Genomic DNA, 25,175 nt, shown 5'->3' with positions numbered 1-25,175 from the left:
CATGGACATCTCCTTGAATGCAACAACCCACATTAAGTATTTCCAACAAGTGTTTTAAAGCCTGCTTTATATGTTTTCAGTAAAATTTAAATGTTATCTGTAGATAAACATTAAATGAAAATAAAGGTACGAAGGAGAGTAAAGTTGAAAGACAGAGCATGTTGTAGTGAAGAGGTAAACACAACATGCAAATGAACTGGTATTTATACAGTCCTTCCCTGGTCTCACTGAACATTCAAAACAACTGCACTTTCTTTATGTAGTCTAAAAACTGTATTAATCCCACATCCACACCTATCAGTCATATCTGTCCTAATCATATCTGTCGACATGACTGATCTATTTATATATAAATAAATAAAACTTGTTTCTTGGTTGGTGTGTTAAAGGTGCAGTTGCACAGCCTTTGTAACATTATTAACATTTTTGCAGAGTGCAAAAATATTTTTTGTTTTTTAAATCATCTACTTCTGAAATGCTTCCTATTTGGGAAAGAAAGTTCTATAGGTGAGCAATAAAGCTGTACCCACCTTTTCAGGCATAGCATCCTGGATTTTATTTAGCTGCCTAAAAGAGACTTGCAGGTATTACAAGGCTGGAAAGTGTCAGGTGTCGCTGTGTGCAGGCAGGAGTAGTGGACCCAAAGTGCAGACTCACGGCAGGCAAAAGTGTATTTCAAAACTCAGCTTTTAATGCTGGATGGCAAAACGTAACAAAAATCCAAATGAACTTACATAAGCAGGCAGCCAGAACACACAGCATAAATGAGGGTAGATCACAACACGGACACAGAGAAACACAGGGCTTAAATACACAGAGGGAGCAATCAGGGAATGGGTAACAGGAGGGAAACACAGCTGGGGCAAATCAGGCCTAACGAGACAAGGGGAAGCGAAACCAGATACATTAACATCAGACATGGACCTTCAAAATAAAACAGGAAACATAACACAGACTGAACTAAAGACACAGACTCACACGCAGGCACTACAACAGAGGGAACAGAGACGTGGGACCAGGACAGACACAGACACTGACTGGACATGGGGATATCACAGACAGGGGAGACAGCAACTAAGGATGCACAGAGACATAAACCATAAAAGAGAACTCTAACAAAGAAACCCAAGATTAGAAATGATAAATAATATAATAAATTCAAAACCCTTGGTCAACGACCCAGGCATCCTAAAAGAAAGACTAAAACAAGTTCCCCAGTACCTGTATTTTCTACCGGTGTCCTGTTAACCCTGGCATCTATTAGACTGATTTGGATATATTGCAAGCCTAATAAATATAATGCGATTTAGGGCTGAACGATATATCGCATTTGCGATAATATCGCGACATGATCAAGTGCAATTTTCTAACCGCAAAGGCTGCGATTATACTGCGATTATAAGGCTGTCCAAATTACTACCATATCCCAGAATTCATAGCGCGGCCCAGCCAAACTCCAGTTTCCAGCAATGGCGGCCGCTACTAAGTTTTAAAATTACTCATACTAATCTTTCTGGGTCACAAAATAAACTTTTAACATATTTTCAGGCGAGAAAGTAGTTGTGTAAACATCAAATATCTGCTCGGTTTATCAAGATATCCCATATTTGCAAAAGTGCTTCGACGTTTTCAGAGGCGTCTGCTACCCACCAGCTCGACAGCTAGCCGGGAGCTCGAGGATTACTGATGCGGCCGAGAACGGCACAACTCCCGGCACATCATTTTCAGATCACCGCGGAGTTTCGCTGCTCGGGTTAAACGTAATATATAAGTCACTTAGACAACCTAAAAATGTTATTGTTGGGCTTTTTTCAGTGTTTTGTTTGTTCGTGAGTAAATCGGTTTGGCTGAGATTAAAGTTATTAGATTAGATAAAATAAAACTTTATTAATCCCCCGGGTGGGTTCCTCCTTGGTTTTCACACAGCTGACTAAACGTCAAACAGAAAACTTATTAAACAGAAGTATGAGACAGTCGAGAATTTACACCAGTGTCTGGTTATATTTTAGATAGCAAGAAGCAGACGGCCGAGTTTATTAAACTCCACCGAGACAGCGGTGACGCTAATCAGAATCAGAAGGCTAGACCGTCCAATTTGACGCCTTTAAACTTTAAAGGCGTGTTTGTGTGTGTGTTTATACAATTGCTATTATGTTTGCACTTTATGTGTAATGTTACTGACTGCAGAGATCAGTAAGATGTGTGTATTTTTTATTTATTAGTTTTATTTATTTAATATTATTTTTTAATTGAATGACTGTCTAGTAGTTCACAGATGTCGAAAAACTGAGTGTGGTAAAGCCACTGATTTTTTTTTATGTATATTTCTGCAATCTGCACATTGTACTGACTTTCATTTTAATGTTTACACCAGAGTTCCTTGTCAGCACTTTATGCTCAGATGTTTGTAAGCTAAAAATAAACTATTGTGTATGTTCAAATATACTGTTGTGATTGAAGAAGTTAAATAAAAATGTCAGTCATCAATTCATGCATCACCTCATGTCATCATAACAGAGGTCTGTCTTCCAGGAAAGAACAGTTTAAAATTAATGTAATATAGTATTGGCCATACTATATGATGTATTGCTTGTCTTTGTTTAATAATACAGAAGACAAAGACCTTAAAAAATAATCGCATATCGCATCGCAATCGCAATATTGGGGCAAAAAATCGCAATTAGATTATTTTCCATAATCGTTCAGCCCTACTTCCTATATATGTTCCCTGTTTGCAATGCAACATGCTGGTAATTTCTCCGTCCACAAGGTTACTTGTTGCTTTCTGTTGTACTTGCATGAACTGAACTTGGCAAAAAGAGCTTTTGTGCAGAATGACTGGAAATGACAGAATTCATTTCATCAAGTGCTTTAAAGCAAAACTAAGAATCCTTCAGACCAATTCCAAAACATGAAATGGTTTCAATTTTAATTGAATATTAAATTAATTAATTAATTTGTTTGTGTGTGTTGTTATGGCGTGTGTTTTATTGTATAATTTTTGTAATTGTGAGATAGTTGCTGGTGGCATCTTGGCCAGGTATCCCTTAAAAAGAGTTCTTTAATCTCAATAAATGTTAATTACAAAAAATTAACACAGAACCATACTAAAATCTTTTATTATATTTGGGTTTTCATAAACAAGCAACTACTAGTGCAAAACAATGCAAAAAGTCTTGAAGCAGAGTGTATTTGATGTTTTTGTTAATACATAGCAGTAAAATGTCTTTGGATTCTGGACTGGTGGTCAGACAAAAAAATACATATTTTTTAATAGTTTTCACTGTTTACCATCAGGGTGAGGAGTAAGAGTCATGATTCCTATTTTTTTAAACATACCATCAAACCATTATTCGCTCTTACAGGAACCTCATTTAATGTCTATCAGGAAATAGCCAAATAATCTATTAGAGCTTCCTTGGGTTGACATACTTAACCACATTCTAAAACATATCAAATGGCTGTGAGGACAAAGCAACAACTATGCTGAGACCGCTTAAGGTAACAGTTGCAATTTCACCAAATGTGCAGCTAATATTGCTGAACGCCAACTAGCATGCTAATATCGCTGAACTGCGAGCTACCAAACAGACAGTAAACCCTGTTTGAAGTTGATTCCATGACCTAATTCATCAAAACTCTTGGATGTGATCTGGCTATTGGAACTCACTGGCTAGCCTATTGCCATTTAGAGTTTTAAGTAATCTAATGTAATAGCGAAATGGTGAATTTGGTTTAAGGTTTAAGATAATCTGGCACATTGCAAAGCAATCACCTTGCACTACATGCAGGCAGCCAGGTGGGCCAAAGAGAAATACTTTTAGAATGCTTTGAGCATGTTAACAGGAATGGATTTTTAACTTTCATGTTACTATATATACTTAATCATTCAATAAAAACCACAGCTCACTTCAGGATGAAGTATGTCGAGGTTATATTGAACTCCAAGGTAACATCCTGGCCTGTTACAACATACCAATCCTGGATTGACCAATTGCTTTAATGTAATCGCATTAGGGCTGAACGATTATGGAAAATAATCTAATTGCGATTTTTTGCCCCAATATTGCGATTGCGATGCGATATGCGATTATTTTTTAAGGTCTTTGTCTTCTGTATTATTAAACAAAGACAAGCAATACATCATATAGTATGGCCAATACTATATTACATTAATTTTAAACTGTTCTTTCCTGGAAGACAGACCTCTGTTATGATGACATGAGGTGATGCATGAATTGATGACTGACATTTTTATTTAACTTCTTCAATCACAACAGTATATTTGAACATACACAATAGTTTATTTTTAGCTTACAAACATCTGAGCATAAAGTGCTGACAAGGAACTCTGGTGTAAACATTAAAATGAAAGTCAGTACAATGTGCAGATTGCAGAAATATACATAAAAAAAAATCAGTGGCTTTACCACACTCAGTTTTTCGACATCTGTGAACTACTAGACAGTCATTCAATTAAAAAATAATATTAAATAAATAAAACTAATAAATAAAAAATACACACATCTTACTGATCTCTGCAGTCAGTAACATTACACATAAAGTGCAAACATAATAGCAATTGTATAAACACACACACAAACACGCCTTTAAAGTTTAAAGGCGTCAAATTGGACGGTCTAGCCTTCTGATTAGCTAATCAGAAGGCTAGTTCTGATTAGCGTCACCGCTGTCTCGGTGGAGTTTAATAAACTCGGCCGTCTGCTTCTTGCTATCTAAAATATAACCAGACACTGGTGTAAATTCTCGACTGTCTCATACTTCTGTTTAATAAGTTTTCTGTTTGACGTTTAGTCAGCTGTGTGAAAACCAAGGAGGAACCCACCCGGGGGATTAATAAAGTTTTATTTTATCTAATCTAATAACTTTAATCTCAGCCAAACCGATTTACTCACGAACAAACAAAACACTGAAAAAAGCCCAACAATAACATTTTTAGGTTGTCTAAGTGACTTATATATTACGTTTAACCCGAGCAGCGAAACTCCGCGGTGATCTGAAAATGATGTGCCGGGAGTTGTGCCGTTCTCGGCCGCATCAGTAATCCTCGAGCTCCCGGCTAGCTGTCGAGCTGGTGGGTAGCAGACGCCTCTGAAAACATCGAAGCACTTTTGCAAATATGGGATATCTTGATAAACCGAGCAGATATTTGATGTTTACACAACTACTTTCTCGCCTGAAAATATGTTAAAAGTTTATTTTGTGACCCAGAAAGATTAGTATGAGTAATTTTAAAACTTAGTAGCGGCCGCCATTGCTGGAAACTGGAGTTTGGCTGGGCCGCGCTATGAATTCTGGGATATGGTAGTAATTTGGACAGCCTTATAATCGCAGTATAATCGCAGCCTTTGCGGTTAGAAAATTGCACTTGATCATGTCGCGATATTATCGCAAATGCGATATATCGTTCAGCCCTAATAGGAAGGCACCAATCTGAGTATTGCTTTATATTTAAAACTGTATAAATGAGAGTTCCTCCGACTGAGAGTGTAACTCACATTTGTTGAGTGTCTTAAAAAGGTCTTAAAAAACTTTGCTTTAGATTTTTAAAATGTCGTCAGATTACATTGTTATATAACCAACTACTTTCGTTTTCTGTCATAAGCAGATCAAGAAAGAATAACAGCTAATCTTGTGACCTTTGTTCTACCTTTCAGGAGTGTGTCTGAACTGCGAGGGCAACACCCACGGATTGAACTGTGAGAACTGCAAGCCTGGTTTTTACCGCAGTCCTGGAGCTGCCCTGACCGAAGCCTGTGTGCCATGCCCCTGCTCTAACTCCACCTCCAATGGCACCTGTCACACTGGTGAGCACTTGTTCACATGTCAGGCATTTAGCGCTCATCCAATGGCTTGTTGCAGTGATTAAGCAGATCTGGCCTCCTGGCTTTATACTCCATTAATCCTGGGATTTATGACATAAAAACCTGACAGTGATGATGTCTTGGAAAGCATTTTCCACCTTCAAGCTGTTATTGCTGAAAATAACTCGGAATGACATCATGGTGTCTACTGTTGGCTGGTTATACAAACTAAAAAGAGAAATGCAGTCAAAGGGAGATGTAATGAAAAGGAAAGAAGGTGACATCAGAGAAATTATGTAGATAAGCAACCAGCAGCCAAATGTTAGATAACCTAAAAAGCAAACTACATATAATACCACATATACTGCATACATACCTTGTGTTTGTTGGCAGATTTTGAATGGAGTGAAATTAAAATGAGCCTTTCAAGGTCTGGTCCTGTTCCTGGATTTGCCTATTCACAACACCGCATAAAATGTAAAGTATAAAGAGAATCCAGTGATTTGCAATCCACTGTACATTTGAAAGAAAACTATTATTTCAAAGGCAACATATTGAAACTGAGAAAGTTTATTCCAGATATAAACTCATTTTGAATATGATAACAGCAGCATGTTTCTCACTGTGCAGCCACTGCTTTGCACCCTGTGACTGTACCATTAAATACAGTGCTGCTTCACTGCTCAAAGATGAGTCACTCACATTGTCATTTTAGGATTCTTTCAGTCCTTTAAGATATTACATTAGCATGGCTTATTTTTCTGAAATTATAATGATTTCAAAAATTGCTGAACAGTTTGGAAACATACCATCTATGAAAAGTGATAATTCTCTCCCTATTGTTATCTGCTGCTTTTTTCTATATCCAGTCGTGTAATTAACTGATCTTATTATTTGTGTATATTTCACCAAGTGTATTGCAACATTTCTTGAATTTTACTGATATGTGTGTTAAAATGCAGTATTTTTTTAAATGCCAACATGGTTGCAAGTCACAACATTAGATATGTTCTTTTTGTATTATTTTTATTTATATGTGGGATTTAACTGACTTGCAAAAACAACTTTTTTGGAAATTGAGTATCAATTATTTCCTTTGCGCTTTTCTGATAACTTTTCAACTGTAAACCACAGTCTTTTCGACGTTTCCAAACAAAAATCAGCACTCTAGTTCCCACTTCTTTCACCTCAGGCTGCTGCTGCCCTACTTCCACAACCTCCTGGAGGTCTCTGTGGAGCTGACATCTGAGTTGAACTACAGTCTCTATAACATTCTCAGACTACCTCAATTCTTCCTTTAATTTCATCGCAAGGAAGTAGTTAAAAAAAAAAAATGAAGATCAGCATCTGGTCAACAACAATGTTTGAAATGATAAAATGGTGTATCACATGTCCCATATCAATGTGCAATCACCTTCAATTTTCTTGAGTAAAAAAAATCAAAATTTAACATTTGGTGAGTGAGAAACACATAACATAAATAACATATATATGTAATAGAGAAAAAATCATGGACCAAAGATGAGCTTGTCATCAATATGTCAGTAAAGAAAGCCTTTCAATTGCTATTGTTTTGAAGTTTAAAAAACACACCTTTTCAAATTGTTGTAAATAGGTTTAATTGCGTGGGTTCTCTCCGGGTACTCTGGCTTCCTTCCACAGTCCAAAGACATGCAGTTAGTGGGAATAGGTTAACTGGAAACTCTAAATTGCCCATAGGTGCGAATGTGAGGGCAAAGTGTTGTTGGTGTCTATGTGTTAGCCCTGCAACTGGCGACCTGTACAGGGTGTAGCTTGCCTCTCGCCCTAAGACAGCTGGGATAGGCTCCATCCTATGAAAGAACATGCATAGATATACTTCCTTAGATATACTTAAGTTAAGAATCAGCTGAAACTAAAGCAAATGCAAGGCAGACCAGTTTGCATGTGATGAACCTGCAGAATACTGCAGTTTTGAAATGCAGTTATTTAATTTCAAATAAGATACTGTGCTGTCCACCAAACAAGGGAATTTGGCAGTTACCTTCAAATTGCCTGAACTTCATTCCAGGCGTTAAATAAAATATGACCAGGAACCTTGCTACATGTGCTGTGCAAGTGATGAGTCTCTCATGGTGTGAGTTTGTGTGCTTCAGACATCACAGCTCATCCTTGTTGAACTGCACCATAACCCTTTCTGCAAACTGCCTTTGGAGGTTTGCGTTCAGCATTGCATCACTGGCCTCGCTTTCTACTGCTTATTGTCTTCTATCACCTTGCCCTTCCCCCTTTTGGGGCACACAGCTTTGCTACATCACCACTATTGGTGGTGGCCTGCATGGCAACAGCCATGTATAGATGCACTTAGACTGGCGGATCAGGGTTGCCACTGCCAGGGGCCATAGCAGAGGTTACAAAATGTGGGAGGGAGGGGATGGGACATGAACCAGGCAGAGCGTAGCTGGGACGGCATGTTCACAGCTGGGCCATTTCAGCGCCACCCAGGCAGCAGCAGACTGGAGCAGGGGGATGGGCATCATCGTGTCCTCTATTTAGACAGCTTGAAATATGCTTGGGATGGTTCACAGGGTGAGGTGCTCTCATGTTAGTGGTGCACAGCTGTCGAGGATCTCACAGACTCAAGACTAGAACTGGAAAGAGATCAGCCTCCCTGTATAGGTTGCCCCGGCAACAGTGACAAGTGAGAAGATGCCACAATGCAGTATCATGGCTCCACTGTGAGGGGCAGATGCTTCCTAAATGTGCTGATGTGGCCTGTTGCAGTAAATGAATATCCTCTGTACTGACACTCGGAGAGGTGAAATGGAGCATTGCACCAGTTCAGAATGTGGGTCACACATATTAAATCATCCATGTATGATTGTGTCTTTACCCAGTGGTATAGAACAGTCAGGGTATTTCAGTTTATTCTAAGCTTCATCAGATATTTTGACTCATTTGTTTAAATCGTCTTGTCTTATATAATTGTGTATGTGGGACCTGCCTGCCTAACAGTACCACTCAAATGTGTGTATGTGTGTGCTGTTGGAAAGAGGAGTGCTTTGCACTTTTCGCTTGCAAAGCAGCTCCTGTTTCCTTTTGGTTGTATAACCCAGCAGGTGACTGCCTTTAAACCCCCAGCAGAGGTTAAATCAACCTTATCAGATGTGCCTTCCTTAGTTTTGCTGGAAATCAACACAGCCGTGTAACTACAGTAGATGGAGACCAACATCTAGGCCACTGGAAGGCAGCTATCTGTGCTTAAATCATTCAATGCCAACAGCTCTCCTGTGCTGACGACTGGAGAGGGAATGGTCTACTATGCTGCAGTGTCACACACATTATTTATACGAGTTCTCAACTTCTCATAGCCAAATTGTGTGCCTTCACCCCCTGCTCAATGACCCAGTTTTTGCTGTTCAGTTTTACACATCAAATCAAAGCTCGAACAGTAAGGTTTAGTAGCTCAGGTATCAGTGAGATTTATCCCACTGCAGAATCAGATTGCGTCAAAGAAATAAAAAGAACATTTAAGAACCAAACTGATGGTTCTTTTCTTTACTTATTTTCCACCACCAACATGTTGACACACACACTTTTCAACAAGTTTCAGAGCAGAACTTTGAGCAGTGCAGAACTAAGTTCTGTCAGAAGAAAATCAGTGGCTCCTAGTTTTGGAGCACACATTCTGTGGTTCTGTGCCAGAAACCAGTCTTTGTTATAAGAAAGTTGGAACCTGTTATTCTTTGGACAGCAACAGTGTTTTGATGAGAAGAGCAATCTGGGAACCAGTAAAATGGAACTGCAGGCTTGTCAGCTTGTGTTGAAAAGGGGAAAACAATGGGACCGTTTGCCATATTGTTCATGTTGCAAAAACTTTTTACCTATATTGGTGGAATATTCACTACTAACCTGTCTAACCCCTTTAGATTGAAGTAAATGTTTGCTATATGATGTGTTAAAAACTCCCCTCTACCAGGTAAATAACACAATCCTCCAATCCCCACCATCTTGATGTTGTGTTTTGTCTGTTGCACACGCATGTGTGTAAAAGTAATTTTGCAGGCTTGGTCAGTTACATCAGATACACAAAGAGAAGTTGAAAATGGGCCAAAAAAGACTCCAAGGTAATCACCTCAATGTTCTACTGTAGAAACATGTAGAAATAGAAATAGAAACACTACTATTCTGGAAGACTGCACATCCCTGTTGTCTGTTGAAGTTCAGGGCTGGGGTCAGCGTGCACTGGGCTTGAGCATCAGTCTCCGTTCTTGGCTAGCTTTACATTAGCACACATTAGCTTGTGCATATGCTCTCAAAGAGACAAAGCTTTGTTAGCAGCATAATGTATTGTGATACAATTCAGTCACTTAAATTAGTTTAATTATAACTTAGACCAGAGTTGTTCCAGAGTTGGACAAGCAGTGGCTGAGAAGGAGCAACGCTGCTCCTTAGTTTTTAATGGCGCCAATTAAGATGCCTCAGGATGACCACTGGTCTTACTATGAATTCTTCAGTGATAGTTACCTATGTTGTTCTCATATTCTCTTGGACTGACTGAAATAACTCTCTGACAGATTGTTGAAAGTTTGCAAATACTTGCTGTTTAATTTATAAATGCAAACAGATTGCCAACATGTTGTCATCAGTCTGTATGAGTCTCTCAATAAGCACAACTCGAGGGGATTCAAGTTCAATTTCAGACTGATTGCAGACTTGACTGATTTTTGTCTTATGGCAATTATGGCGGTTTTTACTGGCAGCGTTGTATTATGGGCAGAAATCTGTGCCATCAGAAACTGAATTTGAATTAGTCTAATTTGAAATTGAATTTATGGTTTGAAAATGTCACAGATTTCTGCCCATATTATATGCTTGATGTCATTTTGCAGCCAAAAAGATAACTGACATGAGATAACTTTTATTAATTAAAAAAGATACTGGAAAGGTTTGACTTTGACAATTTGTAGTTGACAAAAGGTAATAAATTGCAATACTAAGCATATCACTAAATGTTCAAAATCACAATAATACCACATTTTGAATGAATTATTGTGATAATTTTGTGTCATGGGGATGATTCCCACCTCTAAGTCATATGGCAAAAATCCTCCTACTGCAGACAGATTAACCCTTTAAAAGCAAAGGCTGGTTAGCCAAACACTAGAGCCCTTTGGGCAGTGTAACACATACTTAGCTTAAAATAATATTACTTGTAATTAAAATCTAAAACTGAATACTTATTACAAAATAAGAATTCTAATCATTTGGCAGATAAGAAATTTATCCAATTCAGACTTGATTTACTTGTTCAAATAAGGCGTTGATTAGGGCTGGGTATCGTCACTGATTTCTAGAATCGATTCAATTCCGATTCACAAGGTCCCGAATCGATTCGATCCACGATTCGATTTAATTCGATTTAATTCGATTCGATTCGATTTAAATCTGGGAAATTTTGACAGTCAGAAATATTATAATTCAAATCAGTACATTTACATATTTTTGTATCAATAAAAAGGAAGCTGACACACGCAAGACTTTATCAAAGGTGTGAGCATCACAGCAGATGCCTTTGTGTCAAAGTAGCTGAAGATAAAACACAGAAAAACATGAAGGTGATTTTCCTGGCCTGGGATTTTATAAAAATATTCTGCAGTACATCAAAAACGAAAGAAAACCATTAATCAACATATGAACATTACCTCTGAAGTTACAGCGGTTTTATTAGAGACACGGTTAAGCGTTTTGCATTTTGAATAATTTTAAAAAGTTTAAATTTGTTCAGTATTGAACAGCAGAAATGAGGTTTTCTTTTCGGAAGAATGTAAAAGGGAAAAAAACAGCGGCTGACAGCGCTGTAAACAACAGTAGACTGGTGCGTAACAAGCAAGCGAATAATGAAGAAAGGGAAACTGTTCTTGAAGTACAGAGAGAGAGAGGGGGGGGGGGAGGGAGAGAGAGAGAGAGAGAGAGAGCTGTGCATCGCGGTGGAAGCAAAACAGTAAAAGTCAGAGTGAATTCATGACAATTTTATGTGAATCGTTTGGATCTTCTTTTGCTGCTGGTTCGGTCAATATTGTTTGGAGAGAGATCAAACTAACAGCTTTAGAATCGGCGCAAAAAGGGCGTAAACACAAAGCGCGGACCCGCCGAAACATCAGGATCAGCGAGCTGTCGGCTTTCAGCCCCAACCGTGAGAAAGGCGACATCTAACTGATTCTGATCCGCGGGTCGCACTGTGTGTTTAAGTCTATGTGCAGAATCCGTGTACCTGCTCTCATTTACTGTCTTAACTGTTTGGTGGTTCTTGAAATTTTGTGAGATGTCACCAAAGATTCTGGCATTTCAAGCAAAATAAATTTATATTAAAAAAATAGATTCAGGATTTAAATGAATCGATTTTACGTTATCCAAGCCAGAATCGATTTTAATCGATGAATCGATTATAAAAACCCACCCCTAGCGTTGATCATTTGGTTTGATTAATCATCAAGGCTGCCACCATGTTTACTTCAGAATCAGAATCGTGTTTATTGGCCATGTATATGTGCAGACACAATCAAGGAATTTGGTTCCGGTAGATGGTGACTCTCAAGCACAGCAATGTAAATCACACACACACACACACACACACACACACACACACGTGTCGATATATACATTATACATGCATACACATACATACACAAAGCTGTGTAAACCAACTATAAATAACCAATCTAAACTTATATACATAGTATACAGGATGACAGCAATTAAATGAGGTGGAATGAATACTACAGAATGCACATAAAGTGCAGTTGCAGTCTGGCAGTGGGAGCAGTGCGACAGGTCAACCGTTTAGAAGGGAGATGGCAAGGGGAAAGAAACTGCTCCTATGTCAGATGGTCCTGGTCTGCAGGCTTCTGTGCCGTCTGCCAGAGGGCAGCAGGTCAAAAAGTATGTGTCCAGGGTGTGAGGGGTCTGTGATGATTTTCCCTGACCATTTTCTGGTTCTTGAGAGGTACAGGTCCTGGATGGAGGGCAGGGGGACGCCGATGATCCTTTCTGCTGCCCGTACAGTCCGCTGCAGTCTGCTCCTGTCCTGTTTAGTGGCTGCACCATACCAGACTGTGACTGCAGTGTAGAACTGGATTAGCAGCTCCTATGGAAGACTGTACTTCCCCAGTTGTCTCAGGAAGTACATCCTCTGCTGGGTCTTTTTGAGGATGGAGTTGATGTTGGTCTCCCACTTCATGTCCTGGGAGATGGTGGTACCCAGGAACTTGAAGATCTTCACTGTCGACACAGGGCTGTCTGATATGGTGAGGGGGAGCAGAGTTGAGGGATGTCTCCTGAAGTCCACTGTCATCTCTACAGTCTTAAGAGCGTTCAGCTCCAGGTTGTGCTGACTGCACCAGAGTACCTCAACTTCCTGCCGGTATGCAGACTCATCACCATCCTGAATGAGGCCAATGACGGTGGTGTCTTGGTGACACAACGCTGTTGAAGGGAGTGCACTTCAGTACTGCAGTCTCTGTTTGACGTGCCAGAAGATGTCATGTGACCAGTGGCTCAAGGCTAGGAGAAAGCTGACATTTGACATGCACTTGTTGCAGATGAACAGTGTTCATGTAAATTCTGGTTGAATACAAGCTATTACTGAGCTTTAAACAAATCACTGTTGTTTTTTTTAACCCAGAATTTAAAAAAAAAAAACACTAAAAAAATGTAAAACCTTTTCAGAGTACTTCATAGTGGGCCTGGCTGAGGCATAAGCACTCTGTGTTTTCACTGAGTTGCACAGGACAAACAGGGAAAATCACACCCTCCTCTGGAGATATGACACAACATGGTTCTCTCACATCCATATACTGTCAGCTTGAGCCACCTAGTGGCCCGACAATAGCTGTTTCATTTCGGGCTGTATAATATAACACAAGATCATACATGTTCAGAGGGTTCTTCAGAAAACACAACATAATATTGCTAGTCATCATTACAGCTAGATTTTAGAACCTCTGCTTGTAATATATGTGACAGACTGATGGCAGGGTGCAAACTGCTTCTCACCCTGTGGCAGCTGGGATAAACTCCTGGTAAAGCAGAAGAAATAAGATGGATGTATGTTAATGATATAGCGATCAAAGTTGAGACTAAAGAATGTGTTTTGATGTGGGGGTTTTTTTTTTATATGTGTTTAACATTCTTTTTGTCCCTGCAGTAAGTGTAATCTAGCAAATGCTCATATTTAACATGAGTAAACTTAAATCTCAAACAAAGCTCAGATCATGCTTGTGTACTTGAAAGTCATAAATAGCAGTGATCAGCAGCTGATGTGCAACTTCCTCTGTTCCTGTACAGATCAAAGTGGCTCTCCAGTATGTGACCAGTGCCTTCCCCAGTACAGCAAACCACACTGTGTTGAGTGCAGTGCTGGTTTCTACAAATCAGCTAGGATTTGTGTTCCATGTGACTGCAATGGAAATGCAGACCCTCTGGGCCCGCCCCAGCTCTGTCACCCTGACACTGGCCACTGCCTCCGCTGCATCAACGGCACTACTGGGACGCAGTGCCAGCTTTGTGCTCCCGGCTTCATAGGGGACAACCGCAAACTTAACTGCACCCATCCGAGTAAGTCCAAAACACACTGCTGGGTTGAAGATGATTACAAACGAGCATTATATAGAACTACAAACCATGCAAAGCTACTTAAGTGAAGGAATAAAAATAATGGGTTAAAATTTGGAAGAAAAGGTCTGCTGTAGTCTCAAATGTTTAAAAATAAAATCTGAAATGATTAAATACTTGAAATGCTTTTTCTCCTCAGCTCCCCGAATTATTCCCACACCAGAAGCTACAGCAAAGCACCCCACATCCTCCTCCACCACAATAACCACCAGCACTACTTTGATGTCTCCCAGAGCAAGAGGGATCCCAGCCTTCACATCAAGCAGCAACACCAGTACCACACTAAGCACCTCCTCCACCACCCAGGCTCTGCTGACCAGTCTAAGCAGCCCCACTGACAACACCACAGCTGCCCTGACAGAGGTCACCTGGACTCAGTTCAACGTCATCGTTCTGGCTGTCATCATCCTGGTGGTGCTGCTACTGCTGGGCTTTGTCGGAGGCGTGTACACCTACAGGGAGTACCAGAACCGCAAGCTCAACGCCCCCTTCTGGACCATTGAACTGAAAGAGGACAACATCAGCTTCAGCAGCTACCACGACAGCATCCCCAACGCTGACGTGTCAGGCCTGCTGGAGGATGAGGCTAATGAAGTAGCGCCCAATGGCCAGCTGGCACTCACCACGCAGGGAAACTGCTACAAAGCTTAGCTCTCCATCTATTCCCAAAGCAGTCACCTAGATTTACAGATGAAATAAAGCTGCTGGAAAACACCAAATCCAAAGCTCCTTCATGTTTGACAGTTTGTCATTATACTGCTCATCTGCAGCATTTACAGCACCTGGCAACCTGATAGAGAGTTCAAAGTAAAGAGTTTCCACTTTTTCGTGCGATTTCGGGTGGAATGGGTGATCAGTGAAACGGGGTCCAAAGAAACCAGTTTAAGTCTTGCCTGCAGAGGGCACTGCTGGGGAGATTAATGAGGGCCGGTGAGAGGCTGGTGAAAGTATGCACCTGTTGGCTGAAACAATGGTTCTGGAACCAGTCAGAGGACTTCCAGGAGCTTAACATTTCAGATATTTTTAAAATGAATTTGTGACTGTTTAAGTTATAACTGAATCACTTGGTATGGTGATTTCAATCTGAGACGATGATTGTTATTTAATGAATTTGTATTCTGTTCTTATTTATTGGTTGGGAGAAATGCTGCACATGTATGCTGTGTTTATTCATGGTGTTTTATCTTATGTGCTATCAAATGGTACTTTGAACTGGCTGATATGTTTTCATGTATAGTTGGTGTGTTTTGGAGAGAGAGGGAGAGAGAGTTGTAGAAGGAAACAAAGTCTGTTAGCACACGCGTCTTAGTGACCTCATCTTTTGTTCATAGCTTTCTCACTTTTGTTAAAGTGTGCCAGCTCACCTAAAACATCTAAGAGGAGTGTTTTGTTTAAAGAAACTGCAACTGGTATTTACAGACTGCTTTCTTCTGGCAGTATGGTGAGACAGTGACACATACTCGGATTGTGTAAAAGGCCATAATCTTATAATCTAATCTGCTCTTTGCTGCCTTCCTCAGCAAAAGTTGAACAAACCATTTCAATAAGTGCTTCTCATTCTTAGATAGGGTGAGTACTGTGACTCAGATGATAGAGAGTTTAAAAACATAAACAGTATTGTCTTGTTGATACTGTTGTGTAGTGAAACCAACCTGCAGATGTTTAAAAAAACCCACACACATCCTGTTCTCACCTACAATCAAATTGCATCATCTCAAGCAGTGAGTTGCTGTAATATTGATGCAATTTCCACCTGATCCCAGACAGGACCCCACGTTTTCTGTGTGAATATAGCTACCATTGGGTGGGTGTGCTTCTTTTTACCATGGTGAATGAGTAAAGCTAATTATGAAACCAACTCCTCAGGTACTGGCTCTTTCCCTAATGTGATCTCTGTAAATATTATTATTGTACAGATGAATGTGAATAGTAGCACTATTATTGTACAGGTAGAATACCGTGTGGACACTGTCACTCAACAAGCTCCCAACCTTTCACTTCCCAGAGCGTGATGTGGCGGTCGACCTGCGGCTTTTTGTATTTTGATTTCTTATTCTCAGTTGACTTTGCCATACACGCAGCTACAGAACTCAAATGCACCCACAACTCATAACAAAGAATTTAAAAAAAGAGCAGTGTAAATAATACCTCACAGTCAGAGCCCAACTCTCAAATAAAAACGGGTTTAACTGTTGTTTATGTCTGTTGCACATCTCTTTATCACATTTTAACAATTCCCTCCTGAGACATAAAAAAGACTTGTCTCAATTCATTTAAAAAGTACAGAAATATACTCACATGTTAGCTGTTTAAAATTTACACTGCAAGCAGGGTTTTTTAAGCCTTTTATTTTCCACTGTGCAAATTAAAAAAATTAAAACATTCAGTTTACATCCTGTACGCAACACACAAAAGTTTATATATGATAAAAGGGAATTGTTATCAAAAGGTATCCGGTGACATTCTGAAAAATGTAACATTATTCCTTTCCCTTGATTAAAAAAAAGTCAGTTTCTGTTCAGTTAATTTCAGTTATTTAAACTGCTACATTGCATAAACCAAAGTACGTGGGAAATTCCAAGAAAATATTCCAAGTTCTACTGGACAGCTGAGATTTCATATTGGCTCTGATGATGCAAAATCCTGTTTGTTAAGTTGAAGGTGATTGCAAGGAATCATTCCTTTCGAAGAATGCAAAACATTTACTGTTCACCGAAACAATCAAAGGAAGTCACAATTACAAAGATGAGTGAAGAGGAACTTGATTTACTCACAGATTGTTTCTAGGTAACTAATGCCCTAATTACTGCAGGCTGACTGCTGCTAACCAGTTGACATACTCTCTTAAATTCTTTTTCAAAGTCTTTTTCAACTGCAGGCTACTTAAAATTGCTTAACATTGCCAACTTACTCAGATCAGTAATCTACAACACTTCATTGATTGATGTATTATCAGCTTCTGTTTTCATAGCACTCTGAATTTTTTGTCTATGTAAGCAACTAATGCTGCAGCAGCATTTATTTTATATAACATTATGAGAAATTTGTCGTAACATAGGGCACATGAATAATGGAGGACAGGTTAAATGCCAGTATGACTACAAACTGCAAATAAATGAGAACGATAGGAGGTGCAGTGTAATAGACTGTGTGTCACTTGGGTGCTCTTAGAATCTCATCTCCGCTTTTCACAGATGACGTTGCAGGAATGGGAATCAGCACCAAGTCTTAGGCCGTGGTCCCTACCCTCAACTATGGTCACAAGCTTTCGGTAGTGACCGAAAGAACGAGATCGCAGATACAAGCAAAATACAAGAAATTATCTTTCTCCCAGGAGTGGCTGGTGTCTCCCTTATAGATAGGGTACAGAGCTCAGCCATTCATAAAGGGCTCAGGGTAGAGCCTTAACTCCTCCACATCAAAAGGAGAGAGTTGAGGTGTTTCGGGCATCTGACAAGGATGCCTCCTGGGCAAGGTGTTACTAGCATGTCCCAATAGGAGCAGGTCCTAAGGCAGACTCAGGACATGCTGGAAAGATTATATCTCTCAGCTGGCCTGGGCATGCCTTGGTGTTCCCCTGCACAAGCTGGAGGAGATGGCCAAGGAGAAGAGGGTCTAGGCTTCTCTGCTGAGGCAGCTGCCCCCATGAACCAGCCCTGCATAAGTGGGAAAAAATTAATGTCGCTTGCAAAGCAGCTCCCGTTTCCTTTTGGTTGTATAACCCAGCAGGCGACTGCCTTTAAACCCCCAGCAGAGGTTAAATCAACCTTATCAGATGTGACCTACTGATCGGAAGGTTGGTGGTTCGATCCCTGGCTCCTCCAGTCTGCTTGCCAAGTATCTTTGGGCAAGATACTAACCCCAAGTTGCTCTCTGATGCATCCATCGGAGTGTGGATGTTGTTAGAAAAGCACTCAGTTTAGTGTCAGTGCTTGTGAGTTTGGGAGAATGTGGCATGTTGTATACAGCGCTTTGAGTACTCCGGGAGAGTAGAAAAGTGCTATATAAGAATCAGTCCATTTATCTGTAGTTATCGTTCAGCTTGTTTTACTGTAAAGGTTTTTTTCTTTTCTTTTTTTGCAGAAACTGATTCAATGCATTCATAACTATGTGTTTTATACTAGATGTTGTTTTTCCGCTCACAAGCTACACCATCCTCTAGTTCTTTGGAAAATGTGTAAACCTACTACAGCATACCACTAATTATTTATTTATTATGTCTAGACTACACGGACGTGATTACAGCTAGTCTGCAAATTACATCTGGACAAAGGGGCAGATAACAGATAGCAGAGTGCTGACGTTCATTCGAAAACACTGTCAGTGTCCTCACAAGCAGCTGAAAAACAAAGTCTAGCCAATGGTCATTAATGGGACTGTCATTCACAGCGTGTTCAACAGGAGGTGAGTTTTTATGGTCGTGGTTTTATATTATAATCAATCCCTCTCCTAGCATTCGTGCTTTGGTTCCACTAAAAACCAAACTAGCCAACGTATTTCACGGTGTTAGAGAAAAGCCAGCCCCAAAAAAGAGGAAGTTCGTGCTTGATACTCGATACCCGGTGAAACTCATTTAAAGCGAGACTTGCAACAACGTGGGCGACACCACGCTAATAAATGGAGATGGAGTATGGGAGCCAGCGGCTAATCCGGGAATAGCAAAGCAGAGGCATGGAGGAAGACAAATGGGGTTTTGAAGTAGGGGAGGAGGCAGTACTTCAAAGCCCGAACACCTCTCTTCAGTTACTGTCGCCGAACGAGACACGAAACAGGCGAATGGCTAAGCTTTTAGCCTTGGTGCTGGTTCTGGTGCTTGCAGGAGTTCTGCCTTTACTAATCACGATTTTACTCCGAAGTCAAAGGCATGCACCGCCGGGCAGCCAGGTAACATATACCCGACACACTCTTAAGATTTTCCGTTTAGAGCTGCTGCTGCTGCTGAAATATTATTTTAACACTGCTTTAAAAAAATCAAAAAGAGAGGAGAATGGTTTAGCGCATATTAAACAATGTAATCTATTATAAACGCAGCTAACTCATACGCCTTTAAATCCTCGGCTGATGCGTTCAAGATATGTTCTACTCTTTATGTTTCCAAGCCAGCCGGGTCAAAGTTTATTCCCTCATGCAATGTTTTGATAAACTTGGCTACAGCATTAGCCAAAGCGCGTTGGCGGCGTACTTTCCACGAAATTATTCGCACTTGTGAGTCGTGGGCACACTGAATCCAAGCACGCGCGGTAGCTCGACACACACGCACACGGCCAGCAAAACAGAGCGCACGTGCCCAAATGTTGTTACCGCGCAGCTGTAGTTTGGAGTGCTTAGTTACAGAAACGCAGTGTTGCCAACTTAGCGACTTTGTCGCTATATTTAGCGAGTTTTCAGACCCCTTAGCGACTGTTGGGAAGTTCGCTAAAAAAAAAAAAAAAGACGTGAAAGCGCGTATCGCTTTTACTCTCAACAAGCAGCGGGTGCTGTAACGCAGTCAGTTCTTCTTTTACTCTTATGCTGTTTTGTGGATCACAAGGTTTAAAGCTACTTATAAACACACACACAAAGTAACTCCACCAGAGTGCCTATTTCGGGTCACTTTCACCGGTCCAAGCCCGGGTAAAGGAGTAGGGTTGGAATTGTGACATTTAAAAAAAACAAAAAAAAAACCAATAATTGCTAAAAGAAATTTAATTTGTAGTTCTAAATAAACTCTAAATGCATTTAGGACGTTTTTACCCACTTTATGTCTCTTCCACGATGTTATTTCTCTCTCCAACAACATAGGTTACAATTGGATTAGCATGACCAATTATGCAAAATTAGGCGATGGCGTCATTTAGCGACTTCTAGGACAGCCAATAGCGATTTTCCTTACTGAGGAGTTGGCAACACTGCAGAAACGTACTTGCTTAAAAATGCTGAAACCTTAAAAACGGCCTCTGTAAAAGACACCGAGGAAGAACCCAACCTATCATCTGTGTTAGTTTCGTTGCCTAGGAAAAGGTCCCACAGGACACTGCACTAACCGCTTTTTAGGCTACGTTCAAACTGCAGGCGAAAGCGCATCAAATCCGACTTTTTTGACTATGCGACCCATATCCGATCATGGTATGACAGTGTGAACAGCACAAATCCGATATTTTCAAATCCGACCTGGGTCGCTTTCGTATGTGGTACTGAATCCGACACACATCTGATGTTTTAGAAAGCGACTGCTGTTTGAATGGTTATGTCGCATTAAACCAGCTTTTTACGTCACTGACACAAGACAGACACCAATTATCAGCGTCGGAGAAGCGCCCGAGAAAACATGGTGAACGCTTCCTGGCCATCCAGTGAAACTGTTGGGAAGACAACGTTGGAGAAACGTGAACATTTTATTTGTACTGTATAATCTGCAGATTCTGACAGAAATCTGCAACTATCCTTTGAAGCGCCGCTCCTCTCTAAAACGGCAACAAGGATAATTATTAGGCCATATGAAAATAACAAAATAACTTTATAACTTAAAGCAAAATTGGGAAACGTAAAGTCAGAAACAAATCTTTATATCAAGGCCATCAGTCAAACACTACTGGGTCTAAACAGAGCGCGTTGTGTGTGACGACTTCTTTTGCGCATGCGTGGCGCTTTGAGGGTTCACACTAGAGCGCGTTTGCTGTCACATTTTATTTGTAGTGTGAACAAGCAGACAAAAAAAATCTGATTTGATAAAAAAAATCGGAATTGAGCTTTAAGACCTGCAGTGTGAACGTAGCCTTAGAGGGATGAACTCCAAAATAAGGGATCTGTGATTCAGGAAATTATGGCCTGCGAGTTCATTTTATGACCACAGTGACCGGTGTTATGCCAGAAAGTGATTTCCGGTATTTGCTATTAAAAAAACTGATTGTGGGTATTTAAACTGTTATAAGTGACCTATTGGTATATACTCTGTCTAAAGAGCTTGGAAAGAAAAACGTCTGGACCTTCACAGACATATATACTCTGTCAAAAACATGTCAAACGCATTTCTCGTGAATTATATCAAGTCCTTTTCAGCCAGAAAGAACATTCTTATCACAAAGTGGAAGCCACAATCAGTTTTTGGCAAAGAGGATTTTGCATATCTTTTATTTATTTAAAATGAACAAAAAAGTAATTTCAAGAGAGATCTGGCCAAGAGGCGAACAGAACTTGAAACAAATATAACATCACAGTTCTAAAAGAATATTTTATGTGACTGAAAAGGACTAGATTGTTTACAGGTACAATAATGCAGCATCATAAAGATGCTGATAATGATACTTGGTCATTTTTTACATAAAGCCTTCCTGGATTATTTTCACTGCTGTCTTTTTACCAATAAAGTGCTTGGTAAGTAAAGATATTATTTATTATTTAGAAAAATAATTGCTGAAATAGAACACAGAAACATCGGAAATCACTTTTTGTCAGATGATCGCTTTTTGGCACAATACTAAAAACTGTGTGGTCCTCAAACAAACGAGGTCATAATATTTCAGTAACTCTGAACCACAGAGTCAGTGAAGCGTCCAAAAACATTTAAAGACATTCATGTCAATGCTGTTTTTGAAACCTGCTTCCTGCAGTAAAACAGTTGTATAATGTATATTAAAAACAAACCCTCAGATTTGGAGAGTGTCTCTCTATCTTTTAGTCCCAAACCATTATTTAACCAGGAAGCGAAACTTTTGAAATTGATTGAATATTCCCTAAATGTTCTAACATAGCTCATTTACCAGGCACCTATAGTTTGAGTGTTCCTGTGGTTATTGTTTCTAATATACATAAACAGTGTTCTGCTATCACACTTTGGTGAAAATAGTGTAGGGTAGATTCATTGGCATCGAGTTACATCATATTTTTGGTCATTCTAATAAAGTATGCTAAGACTTTGTCTGTTTCCTTACAGCCAACCACGCCACCCGACCTGTCAGGTAAATGTTAATACTGTGTTAGCATGAAGTTAAAACAGAAACGCCATCACCACATTTCAAACAATCTCTTTTTTCAATCTGTGTTGTAGTCAACAAACTAGAAACTTCAAGACATCAAAACTTGGTTAATCCAGCTGCCATGCTAACAGGTAAAGTTAAAAATGATGTGTGTGTGTGTCTTTATCTTATGCTTATTTAAGTTTTTTTTTTTTCATTAACCACACTTTGTATGGAGCTTATCATAAAAAAAAAAGGTTCTGTGCCTAAATTATTTACACATGACTCTGCAAGAAGTCATTCACTTTTACTTAAGTTTGAAGCTAGCTATAAATTATAGACAAGTAGAAACATGAGTAACCTTAGTTTTTATTTATTTTTTTCTTCTTTAGCTCCTGTAGGGAATAACACGAATGGGCAGTACCTTCAATGGGCACATGACATCGGAAATGCTTACTGTCACGGCGGCTTCAGCTACTCCAATGGGGATCTTGTGGTGCCCAGAGATGGCTTGTACAGTGTCTACCTGCAGATCACTTATAGTGGTTTAGTGTGTCCTGTCCATAAAAAACTGATGAACAAGGTGTTGCATAGTTCAGAAGAATACAGAAATGATATGACTCTCCTCTCATCGATCCACACAATGAGCTGCAGCGAAGATGTCTGGAGTAAATCCCTCTATACAGCTGGCTTCTTTTTCCTGAAAGCAAAAGACAAACTACGTGTGATGTCATCACATCCAGATTATATTACCAAGGCAGAATACGAAGTGTTCTTTGGCGCTGTGCTTTTTCCTCACTAATATCTATATCACATATATCAAGATTGTTCGAATCCGATCTTGAGGATGGTTTTTAGCCTCTTCTCCAGGAAAATCAGTGTATTTTATGGTTTCCCCTTTACTCTTTTTGCTCATGAAACATATGCAGCTACCGATTGATTAACAGCAGTGAGAAGCTATTGAACAAGCTATGACAGTGGGTTAATTTCACCCTATGCAAGTTATAAGCTGCATTGTTTTTTACTCATTAACGACAGCTCACTTTACATACTGCCTCCTAAACTGGTTTCCTGGTATAAAATATATATGTCCTTGACAGCACATGACTCGTATAACTGCAAAACTCATCAATTATAGCCTTCTTCTTATTTTATATGTGTGGAATTAAAATATATGGGCGATTATGGCTCAAGAGTTGGGAGTTCGCCTTGTAATCGGAAGGTTGCCGGTTCGAGCCCTGGCTTGGACAGTCTCTGTCGTTGTGTCCTTGGGCAAGACACCCGTTGCCTACTGGTGGTGGTCAGAGGGCCCGGAGGCGCCAGTGTCCGGCAGCCTCGCCTCTGTCAGTGCGCCCCAGGGTGGCTCTGGCTACAATGTAGCTTGCCATCACCAGTGTGTGAATGTGTGTGTGAATGGGTAGATGACTGGTTGTGTAAAGCGCTTTGGGGTCCTTAGGGACTAGTAAAGCGCTATACATATACAGGCCATTTACCATTTTTATATATTTTGCCATTGTGATAATTGTTGGTGATGGTCCCTTTTAAAGTGTCTTGAAATATTTTCTCAAGTTCGGTTTAAATTTCTCAAAGTCGAGCAGTCTCAAGGTCTATAAAAGCAAAAGAGCCAAAGACATGACAAAGTGTGAACTTTATGTTGAAATAGAGACACTGCTCAGAAGTTTTCGGAAGACGGTGAATCATTAGCCCATAATTTCCAGCCACACATATACTGTTACCATCATGACTGTATTTATTTACGGTCACAACTAAGGACTTAAAAGTGAGTCAGTTCTCATAGATCTCTAGTTCAAAGTCCTACACTCTACAGCATTTAAACATTATGTTTACAGCATTTTACTGAAATAGTTTTGGTCTCTGTAGCTAATTCCTCTCTTAATTTTTCTATAACGCTCTCATTTAAATTGTATCGAGATTTAAAAGTTACACTGAAGGCCACTTTGCCTAAATTGGAGGCTGATACTTTAAGCTGTAAGGCTCCATCTCAGCTAACTAAAAACGAGATTATATTGGCTCAAAGGACGCCAGTGGAAAGTTAATTGGCCACGTGGTGAATGATGCAGGAAACAAAAAAAGAGTGGAAGCATTAGCTGAAATATGAATTTTTTGTACAGTTGTAGATACAGTTGTGCTGTGGTATTCTGATTAAATGCAGCACTGGTTGCTTAGTGTCCAGTCCTGTAGTCATTGTAACATGTTTGTAGTAGTCTAAACCTGTGATGCTCTCATCAGGTAATAAAGCTTTAAAGGGGTGATAAAAGCATCTCAGTGCCAGACAACTTTTATTGTGTTTTGATATGATTGTTTAAAAGATTTAGCACAGCAGTTTGTCGGTATGAACACTGTGCATCGTTGGTGCCAGTGTTTTAACGCTGACGGTGAGAGAATTTCTCAGACTCATATACTCACAGTTTATTGACGTGTAATAGGAAGCATGTGCAATTTTGGGAGGAACGCTTAAATCACTGCACTACCCGCAGGTGTGACTCGAAATGTTTGAGGGATGCTGGAAGACTCAGTTGTAGAGTTAGTGATGGATTACGTTGTATACCATAGTATTTATATGTGGTAGAATGTAACTATTGTTTGTTGTTTTTTCCACGGGATTCATTGTAAACTGATGAAAACATATATGTGGAACTTTTCACTTTATACTTTTAACCTACGAGTTGCTGCTGTGTGCTCATATACACTTATTTAACAAGCCTAGAAATGTGTGTTTGTATTTAATTATTTAATTCATTGC

At 39.8% G+C, this 25,175-nt stretch overlaps 2 protein-coding genes across 2 annotated transcripts in view; both read left to right on the top strand.

The window, feature by feature from the left end:
* si:ch211-158d24.2 (multiple epidermal growth factor-like domains protein 9) overlaps window positions 1–16,671 on the top strand; it is a 45,067-nt gene extending 28,396 nt beyond the window's left edge. Inside the window, exons 4-6 of the mRNA XM_026187179.2 lie at window positions 5,679–5,828; window positions 14,151–14,420; window positions 14,617–16,671. Coding sequence (XP_026042964.1) covers window positions 5,679–5,828; window positions 14,151–14,420; window positions 14,617–15,128 — 932 coding nt within the window. The 3' untranslated portion in view covers window positions 15,129–16,671. The remainder of the gene's footprint in view (window positions 1–5,678; window positions 5,829–14,150; window positions 14,421–14,616) is intronic.
* Window positions 16,672–18,948: 2,277 nt separating this feature from the next.
* LOC113033677 (lymphotoxin-alpha-like) lies at window positions 18,949–23,606 on the top strand. Its single transcript, XM_026187711.2, has 4 exons — window positions 18,949–19,361; window positions 22,390–22,414; window positions 22,504–22,563; window positions 22,804–23,606. The coding sequence occupies exons 1-4, from the start codon at window positions 19,149–19,151 to the stop codon at window positions 23,211–23,213; spliced, it is 708 nt and encodes a 235-aa protein (XP_026043496.1). The 5' UTR covers window positions 18,949–19,148; the 3' UTR covers window positions 23,214–23,606.
* The last annotated feature ends 1,569 nt before the right edge of the window (window positions 23,607–25,175 follow it).

This window comes from Astatotilapia calliptera, chromosome 12 (genome assembly GCF_964374335.1).
Source record: "Astatotilapia calliptera chromosome 12, fAstCal68.1, whole genome shotgun sequence".
Lineage (NCBI taxonomy): Eukaryota > Metazoa > Chordata > Actinopteri > Cichliformes > Cichlidae > Astatotilapia > Astatotilapia calliptera.
This window is presented reverse-complemented; position numbering and strand designations above follow the sequence as displayed.

Bases quoted from the DNA above. Each gene is read 5' to 3' on its own strand.
- LOC113033677 (XM_026187711.2), top strand. From the start codon at position 19,149: ATGGAGGAAGACAAATGGGGTTTTGAAGTAGGGGAGGAGGCAGTACTT. The intron at 19,362-22,389 runs GTAACATATACC...GTTTCCTTACAG, and splicing joins ATGCACCGCCGGGCAGCCAG to CCAACCACGCCACCCGACCT. The intron at 22,415-22,503 runs GTAAATGTTAAT...TCTGTGTTGTAG, and splicing joins CACGCCACCCGACCTGTCAG to TCAACAAACTAGAAACTTCA.